This window comes from Oncorhynchus mykiss, chromosome 21, assembly GCF_013265735.2.
Source record: "Oncorhynchus mykiss isolate Arlee chromosome 21, USDA_OmykA_1.1, whole genome shotgun sequence".
NCBI lineage: Eukaryota > Metazoa > Chordata > Actinopteri > Salmoniformes > Salmonidae > Oncorhynchus > Oncorhynchus mykiss.
This window is the reverse complement of record NC_048585.1, coordinates 50,588,768-50,598,661: the sequence shown is the minus strand read 5'-3', so window position 1 is coordinate 50,598,661 and position 9,894 is coordinate 50,588,768. Positions and strand designations below refer to the sequence as shown.

Here is a 9,894-nt window from a genome sequence, read left to right as displayed (position 1 = left end):
CAGTTTGTGTTGTAATGAATTTCTTGGGTAGACAATAGGTAAAAACATGGAGATGCCGGGGATTGAACCCGGGGCCTCATACATGCGAAGCATGCGCTCTACCACTGAGCTACATCCCCATTGGCTACGAACTAAGTTGCAAAAAGGCTTATAAAGTTAGTAAATCTCATAAAATAATAGCTTGTGTACATTTTTCACTAAAATTATATTTATGACTTTAAAAAGTATAAGTATTATAGCCTACACGTTTTAGAATACTTAAATTGATTTTTTTGAAAAACACACTTAAATAATAGTAATTTAGAAAATATTTTTTTATTTCAACAAAAAACTATCAATCAAATTAAATCGAATCAAATATTATTTATCACATGCGCCGAATACAACAATGAATTGCTTGCTTACAAGCCCTTAACCAACAATGCAGTTTTAAGAAAAGGAAACAGACAATATAATCACATCAGTGCAAACACTTAAAAGCCTCATGCAACCGTTTTTATATCAATATCAAATTACTTCTGGGTAACAATTAAGAACCTTACTATAATAGTTTTTGATAGGACTGTCAGGAAGTGGTCTGAGTGGGAGGGGAATGCCATGCAAACCTGCTGATTTAAAAAATGTTCTTAACCTTCATTTAAACAGGAAAAGCACATTAAGACCCTCTTTTTCAATGGAGACCTGGCCAAAAAGGCAACAACAATCAATACATTACAGAATTATAACATAAAACTATACGATTCAACAACATGTTCCAGCCTTTAAAAAAAAATTACACTCAGTCTCTCATCAAAAATAAAAATGTAAAGGCCCTGTGTAGATTGTATTTTCAACCAGCAACTATCAGGAATAACACTGATCAAATCTTTTCACACTTTTACAGTGTTTGTTCCATGAGTTGCTGTACAACATGATACAAAACATAATTTTGACTGCACTGGGCCTTTAAGTTGTATCAGATAACAAAAAGTATAAAATTGTCACTCTGGAAATAAACATCATGCACATAAGACATGAAACAGTATAGCACAAAGTCAAGCCATAGGCCAGGGCTGCACAACCCTCTTCCTGGAGATCTACCGTCCTGTGGGTTTTCAGTCCAACCCTAATTTAACAGACCTGATTCTACTAATTAGCTGCTCAACAGTACCTTAACTAGTTGAATCAGATATGCTAAATTAGGACTAGACTGAAAACCTACAGGACAGTAGATCTCCAGGAAGAAGGATCTAAATAGCTATTAAATTCATAAAATATACAGAACACAAATATTTACAATACATATCATCTCATAGCAACAGTGCAAACCCCAAAACTTTGAAACCCATGAAACTTTGAAACCGTTTAAAAATTACATTTTATATCTAAAATACATTAATATAGCTTCATGTATTCAAGCTGCAATTGTTGCTCTTGTCAGTCACTTTGATGATTGGATTGATTTAGTACACTCTGTTGTTTTCTGCCTTGATTGTTATAACACTGGTTTGTAAGGTTTAAAATTATGACAATTATGACAATGATGATGATGGTGATGATGAAGTAGCCAATGTTCTGTCAAGCGCTATTACTGTACAAAAATGTATTAATGGAACTCTTTCCCCTTTCTGATCCTTTCCTCACAATACAGTCACATGATTGTTGTCTTTGCCTCCCTCATAATCTTCAGACCAGATAGCACTACCAGAGGACTGATGCAGGTGTATCAGCAAACCTCCCCGTCCACTTTCTTCTCCTCCCACTGCTCCCTCATCACCTTTGCTATCCCCCTTTTCTTCCATATTCTCCTCTCGCTTCCCCTCACACTCTCTCCTCTCCTTCTTCTCGTCCATGACCTTCACACTCTCCGTCAGGCCACAGCCCTCCGCACTGGAGTAGTCATCCAAAGAGTCGTCCACTCTGCCCTCCCTCTCATCCCCCTCCTCCTTCTTCCCCTCCCCCTCACTTTCCCCTCCCTCACTCACTCTCTCTACATCCTCCTCTTTGTCTCTCCGTTCCTCCTCTCCTACAGTCTCCTCATCCTCACTGAGAGGCCAAAGGCGACGCCTGAACCACACCTCCAGGACTTGGACCCCGCCCCTCACCCGGTCCCTGGCCCCACCCTCCCCAAGGACCAGTTGGTGGACTGTGTACTGGCCATTAGTCTGGCGGTTTAGCCACATGTACAGGACGACCAGGAGGGCAACGAGGGTGACCAGGATGAAGAAGACAGTCAAGACGACAAAGGAGGATGTGGTTTGGTCTTTCATTTCTGGATCGTAATTAGTCATGCCTACAAGGGAGAGTAACATTGGAAAAGCTGTTTAAACTGACATTTGACAGGGACATTGGGTTGGATCTAAAGGCATGTACAGTATCTCTGATTCAGATCCTGAAGTGATTGGTTGGCCTCATCTGCACTATAAAAATTACATTTCAATTGTCAGACTGAATTGAAATGGAATTGACCCCAACTGTGACAGTCACAAAATACAAGTCTCTTATTCTAAAGCTGTTCAAATCCAGTCATGTTTGGCCTCTTATTAGAACAAAACCATAAATCCATTATTATTGGGGTTAGCAGGATCAGATAGATTTGATGTTGCAACGTACCTCTTCAAATAGTTCTCAGAAAAGTTGAAGAAATCTTTGCTCAATCCAAGGTAAAACTGCTGCGGTGGAGATCCAGTTTATTTCCTTTCAATTGGAGGTGATTCATACATTGATTTATTAATGACTGGATCTGTAAAGAAAATATAGTAACATTAGCTACCTACTGACGAAAATGTTTGCAGTATTATTGAGTAGTGCTCATTATACCTCCTGACAAGCAACACATTTCACCTCCCAATTACAATATCCATGCAGCATTTTAAAAATATATATACAGATATTTACACCTGAAATAGAAATGTTTGTGGTGGAAAGGTGGACTCTCGAAAAAAATATTTTACAGGATAAAGTATGGCTGATTTTAAATGTAGACTAAAACCTGCCCATGAATAATAATATGATTATTGTAATCAGAAACTGTCACATTGACTGGTTGTGAATGGTTCTGACAGTTGTGGTGTCATGGTGATTGATGTGCCATGCTATTGTTTCATTGTGCTGTACTGTCCCTGCAGATACAGCACGTCACACCTCACAAACACAGGAAGTGAGTATGAGGCGGCGGCAATGGGAGAATTTCAATTGCATACTCTTTGCGTCCTCTCTCCTGTCTCCTCGCCTTCTTCTCAAAACCCATTGGAGGAGAAGGTCAGAGGGGTGGGACCTCTGTTTTTCTCATCCAATGGGTTTTGAGAAGGAGGCGAGGAGAGCGGAGAGAGGACGTGGGGAGTATGCAATTGAGATTCTCCCCCTGATTCTGCCTGTGTGACTCACTAACAGGAAGCCAGCAGATGCTTTCTCTCCCTCGGTCTTGCTCACTTCTAGTTGAATAATTATAACAGTCAATTGGAAACGGTTATATAGATGAATATGGATGCTTGTATAGATAAATATGGATGCCTGTCAGAGTCGACAAATTCATTTTAAAATAAGTGCACCTGTGGTTTCCCCAAATCTGTGTCAATAGCTGACATATTGAGTAAAGATTAATTTATAGTTCTGGTTCAGACAGAAATGCAATGGGATTCATGTACACAACCTTTCAAACGTTTGGGGTCACTTAGAAATGTCCTTGTTTTTTGAAGGAAAAGCATTTTTTTTGTCCATTAAAATAACATCAAATTTTTCAGAAATACAGTGTAGACATTGTTAATGTTGTAAATGACTGGAAACGGCTGATTTTTAATGGAATTTCTCCATAGGCGTACAGAGGCCCATTACCAGCACTCCTGTGCTCCAATGGCACGTTGTGTTAGCTAATCCAAGTTTATAATTTTAAAAGTCTAATTGAGTATTAGAAAACCTGTCACGTCCTGACCTTAGTTCCTTTTTTATGTCTCTGTTTTAGTGTGGTCAGGGCGTGAGTTGCGGTGGGAATTCTATGTTTTTGTTCTAGGTTTTGTATTTCTGTTTTTGGCCTGGTATGGTTCCCAATCAGAGGCAGCTGTCAATCGTTGTCTCTGATTGAGAACCATACTTAGGTAGCCTGTGTTCCCACTATGATTTGTGGGTAGTTGTTTTCTGTTTAGTGTATTTCACCTTACAGAACTGTTTTGTGTTCAGGCTAATAAATTGACATGGACACTTACCACGCTGCATATGGGTCTGATCCTTCCTTCTCCTCCTCAGACGACGAAGAGATTCGTTACAAAACCCTTTTGTAATTATGTTAGCACAGCTGAAAACTGTTGTGCTGATTAAAGAAGCAATAAAACTGACTTCTTTAGACTAGTTGTGTATCTGGAGCATCAGCATTTGTGGGTTCGATTACAGCTCAAAATAGCCAGAAATAAATAACTTTCTTCTGAAACTAGTCAGTCTATTCTTGTTCTTGTTCTTGTTCAAGGCAGAGTTGCAAAGAAAAAGCCATATCTCACTGGCCAAAAAAATAAAAGATTAAGATGGGCAAAAGAACACATACACTGGACAGAGGAACTCTGCCTAGAAGGCCAGCATCCCGGACTTGCCTCTTCACTGTTGACGTTGAGACTGGTGTTTTGCGGGTACTATTTAATGAAGCTGCCAGTTGAGGACTTGTGAAGCGTCGGTTTCTCAAACTAGACATTCTAATGTACTTGTCCTCTTGCATTTCTCAGAACCAGAATAGACTGACGAGTTTCAGAAGAAAGTCCTATGTTTCTGGCCATTTTGAGCCTGTAATCGAACCCACAAATGCTGATGCTCCAGATACTCAACTAGTCTAAAGAAAGCCAGTTTTATTGCTTCTTTAAACAGCACAACAGTTTTCAGCTGCGCTAACATAATTCCAAAAGGGTTTTCTAATGATCAATAAGCCTTTTAAAATGATAAACTTGGATTAGCTAACACAATGTGCCATTTAAACACAGGAGTGATAGTTGCTGATAATGGCCCTCTGTACGCTTATGTAGATATTCCACAAAAAAATCTACAATTTCCAGCTACAATAGTCATTTACAACATTAACAATGTCTACACTGTATTTCTGATCATTTTGATGTTATTTTAATGGATAAAAATGTGCTTTTCTTTCAAAAACAAATACATTTCTCAGTGACACCAAACTTTGGAACGGTAGAGTATGTGGACTTGTTGTTTCATATGACGTACAAATGTGACATTCTGCTCATCAGATTAAAGTTATCAACAAGGCATAGTTAATCCTAGATTGCCAACTTGATTATGCAAAATACGTTAAGCAATGTTTTCTCTCTCTTTCTACATCCTACAATGCCTTTACATTTATGCATATGACCAACCAGCCAATAAGTCGAAGGCATATCTGAACATTTCCCGTACACATTTTCATGTGGTGCAGGCAGGCAGAGTACAGTAGGCTGTGTTTAGACAGGCAGCCAATTCTGATCCACTAATTGGTCTTTTGAACAACCACAGTAGATCTTTTCACATCAGATCTTTTTCAGAGCTGATGTGATTGGTCAAAAGACCCATTAGTAGGAGAAATATTAGAATTAGACTGCCTATTGGGGTGGAGCACTGATTTAATAAGGATCTTTAATAAGGATCTCACTGAGGGATGTGCTGTTTACATACTCTGTTTATATGCATAACACTTATGCAGCATTAGCACAGATAACATACGTGTTTTAAGCAAAGGCACACTTGGGGCGGCAGGGTAGCCTAGTGGTTAGAGAGTTGGACTAGGTTGGAAGTTCAAACCCCCGAGCTGACAAGGTACAAATCTGTCGTTCTGCCCCTGAACAGGCAGTTAACCCACTGAGCCTAGGCCGTCATTGAAAATAAGAATTTGTTCTTAACTGACTTGCCTAGTTAAATAAAGGTTAAATAAAAATATGCAACCACACCCTTCACCCCCAATGCAATTCATTCATTTTGTAGATTGTTATTGGCATTTTATTCAAATACCCATTAGCTTCCTGGGCAAGACATAAAACATGACATAATACAAAACCTCAATAGACAAGAAAAGCAACCACACCCTTCACCCCCAATGCAATTCATTCATTTTGTAGATTGTTATTGGCATTTTATTCAAATACCCATTAGCTTCCTGGGCAAGACATAAAACATGACATAATACAAAACCTCAATACCCAACTACATTCTTCTTACAGTTCTGAAACCAAATACCCCATGGTCACACACAAAAAAAAAGAAAAGGGGTGGAAATATGTAAAAGTCCTAAAAAGACAATAAAAACACAGTGGAAGGACTGGTGGAAGAAAAGTGAGGAGGAGATGTGGAGGGAGAGATTGAGTGGAGAGTGGGAAGCTGAAGGATGGACATACAGAGAGTGGAAAGAGCCGTGACAAGATGGTCACACATAGGAAGATGAGAGAAAATGTTCAAACAGATCCACGCCATAAAATGCTAAACATAGGGGCGATTTGCTGAATTATGATTGATTAAAAAAAAAATGTAAACTCACCAATGTGTTGCTATAAAATGAACAGTCTGAATGATGGTTTCAAGAGAGACAGACTCAACAAGGCAGGTGTTAGTGGTGGCACTTTTTTAACAAGAGATGGGGATACAGAAACTTAAAGATAGGCATGTAAGAAATAGAGTGAGAGGGGATATAATGTGGGCGGAGAGAGAGAAACACAGAGAGACAGAGAGAGAGAGAGAGAACCTCCTGCCGAATGTGTGGCCATATTAGAGACACGTATTTCCCTCAGATTACACAGATCCACAAAGAATTTGAAAACAAATTCAATTTTGATAAACTCCCATATCTATTGGGTGAAATACCACAGAGTGTAATCACATCAGCAAGATGTGTGACCTGTTGCCACAAGAAAAGGGCAACCAGTGAAGAACAAACACCATTGTAAATACAACCTATATTTATGTTTATTTATTTTCCCTTTCGTACTTTAACTATTTGCACATCATTACAACAATGTACTGAGACAAAGAGAGAAAGACAGAGAGAGAGACAGATAGAGAGAGAGAGAGACTTTGATAGATTGATAGATAAACCAACCCACTAACTCAAGCAGGGTGAAGGAGAAATGTTGCAAGGGGAGATAAGAAAGTAAAGTGTCCACCCAAATATACATAGAAAGAGGAAGCTGTAGTGTTCTGTGTACTTTAGCTGTAGTGCAGATTGAAGGTTTGGCAGCTGGTGTGCAGGGTAGCTACATGAGTATCAGATGTGCAGCCAGACTTATTAGCCACTCCTTTTGCCTCATCTCTTTCAACCGTAACGTTTTTCGATTCCTCATCAATCCACAGAGCCTGAACAGTTCAAACAGTCAGCTTCTTAACAGGTGCATGTTTATCAATAATTGGAAAAAGAAATGTCATAAATTCATGCATCTGGATGCTCCTTATTCATTTTAGGGCGGTAGGTAGCCTAGTGGTTAGAGTGTTGGGCCAGTAAATGAAAGGTTGCTGGATCGAATCACTGAGCTGACAAGGTTTAAAAATCTGTCATCCTGTCCCTGAACAAAGCACTGTTCCTTTGTAGGCCATCATTGTAAATAAGAACTTGTTCTTACCTGACTTGCCAACAAATATTTTTTAGATCATCTACAGCAAAATCTTTTGTGTGATCCCTTATACACAATTTTAGGCCCAGCTTTTGGAACTTAGGCTTTCCTGGATATAACCACTATATTGTGATCACTGCATCCAATGGGTATGGATACAGCTTTAGAACAAAGTTCTAAAAATGTGATCGATACATGTGGATGATCTTGTTCCTGTAATGGTTGTAAACACCCTGGTAGGTTGACTAATAACCTGAACCAGATTACAAGCACTGGTTACAGTAAGAAGCTTCCTCTTGAGCAGACAGCTTGATGAAAACCAGTCAATATTCAGGTTCCCAAGAAAGTAGACCTCTCTGTTTACCTCACATACACTATCAAGCATTTCACACATATTATTTAGATACTGACTGTTAGCACTTGTTGGCCTATAGCAACACCCCAACAGAAAAGGCTTTAAATGTGCCAAGTGAACCTGAAACCACAACACTTCAATAACACTTGACATATGAGCTTCTCTAAGCATTACAGGGATATGGCTCTGAATATATACAGCAACACTTCCCCATAAGCATTTCCGCCTCTTCTATAGATGTTATATCCTTGTATTGTATCATCAAATTAATTATCTAAGTGAGTCTCAGAAATGGCTAATAGATTAATGTTATCTGATGTCAGCAAGTTATTGATTTAATTAACCTTATTTCTTAGGCTACATGTTAATATGGGCTATTTTCAGCCCTTTCCTGGGTAGCTTATCAGAGATAAAGCAAGAGACAAAAATATACATTCTGCAGTCCATTAATCAGTTGGTGTTCGAAAGTGTGGTGTGTGCTGTGAGGTTAAAGCTATGAACCCATAGTCTTGGTTCTCTCATCCCTTCCAGGCATTTTTAGGAGGGAGGGTGGACAATGAGCCTGTCATAGCGGATGTAAGCAATGTCCACACGCGCTCTGGCAGCTTTCATGGCTGGGATAAGGTATTTTCTCTTCTGGTGCACAGCTTCAGGATAGTCCTTGTTGAGGAAGATATACATTCCTCTCAAGCTCTTCGCTCTTTCTAGAACAGCTACCTTCCAGAACAGCAACCTCGGCCTGGGCATGTCACCTGGACCGGTGGTGGGATTTCCAGTTCTGTTGGTGCGCTCCACCTCAATCTTCCGCTGGTCCATCTTCAATTTCTCTGAGATCACTTCGCTCACTTTGTCCTCAGACTCCCTCCATGTCTCGTGGAGATTCTCCAATTCCGTCCACAACCATGTTGTTCCATCTTGATTGTACCTCGAGATTATTTGATTTATGCGTCATTGTTATCATGGATTCATACACAGAATTGATGTCCTCTCTCAATGATTTACAGATTGCTGTCATCTTGCCGTTCTCCTGTTTAAACTCATCAAGCAGACACTGGGAGAACTGCAAACTGTTCTTCAGGTCCTGGACCTCTCTGGTCAGGTCATACATACATTCTTTTATTAGTTGACTCCACCAGTATTTGGGCAAAACACTTCAAGCTATTTTGATATTTTTGTAATAACTGCTTGTAGAACTCTTTTTGTTAGTTCAAAACATCCTTCACCTAGTGGTCCATGTGGACCAATGCGCATTCTGAAAAGCAATCCAAGGATTGTTCCATAGGATTTTGTTTTTAGGGAGTGATTATGTGAAAGTGAAAGTCGATGTGAAAGTTGCATGATTGTGAGATATGACAAATTAAGCTGATTGAAATTTGAATAATAAGATTGATTGAAATGTGGATATTAAGAAATATGGATAAATAGCTGATTGAAATTTGGATAATAAGAGATTGAAACTTCAGAGATAAAGTAACATAATATTGAGTATAATGGGTTACTAGAGATGTAACAATAGAAACAAATATATATACAATTTGCACACCCACATGTAGACTATGTAAGTTGTGTCAAAGTTATTATGAGAAATGTTCAGAGTGATCCCTTTATGGATCATTTGAGGTATGATAAGGTTAAAGCATTGTATGGGACTTGACTTACCCCTAAACATTTAAACTATAAATAGAACCAATGAATGTTGAACATGATTTTCTGTTAACTAAACTTAAGGCTACAATTGATTGTACCTCTGATGGAGTTTTCATTGATATCCCAAACGATGAGATGTTAAACCAATGAGTAAGCAGGCAAATTGAACCAGTCCCCCAGGATGACTGGGGGTCTGACACTGCCTCCCAGTCTATTTTGTCTCAAGTGCCAGAAACCTTATGGATAGAACATTTCAATGACAGTGAACTGATAGGCAGTGCTAGCCTAGTTATAATAACTGTTTCTCTCCCCTTCTAAATTGACCAATGTATTTTATACATTTGG

The 9,894-nt window shown here is 39.1% G+C and overlaps 1 protein-coding gene and 1 non-coding gene across 2 annotated transcripts; both read right to left on the bottom strand.

Moving 5' to 3' along the window:
• Nucleotides 1-47: 47 nt before the first annotated feature.
• Nucleotides 48-119, bottom strand: trnaa-cgc. The gene has a single exon. It is a non-coding gene; the product is annotated as a tRNA-Ala (tRNA).
• A 354-nt stretch (nt 120-473) lies between these two features.
• Nucleotides 474-6,616, bottom strand: LOC110500658. Its single transcript, XM_021578143.2, has 3 exons — nt 6,482-6,616; nt 2,593-2,722; nt 474-2,272 (listed from the first exon to the last, which is right to left on the bottom strand). Exon 3 carries the CDS (start codon nt 2,268-2,270, stop codon nt 1,620-1,622), a length of 651 nt encoding a protein of 216 aa, XP_021433818.2. The 5' UTR covers nt 2,271-2,272; nt 2,593-2,722; nt 6,482-6,616; the 3' UTR covers nt 474-1,619.
• Nucleotides 6,617-9,894: the final 3,278 nt, after the last annotated feature.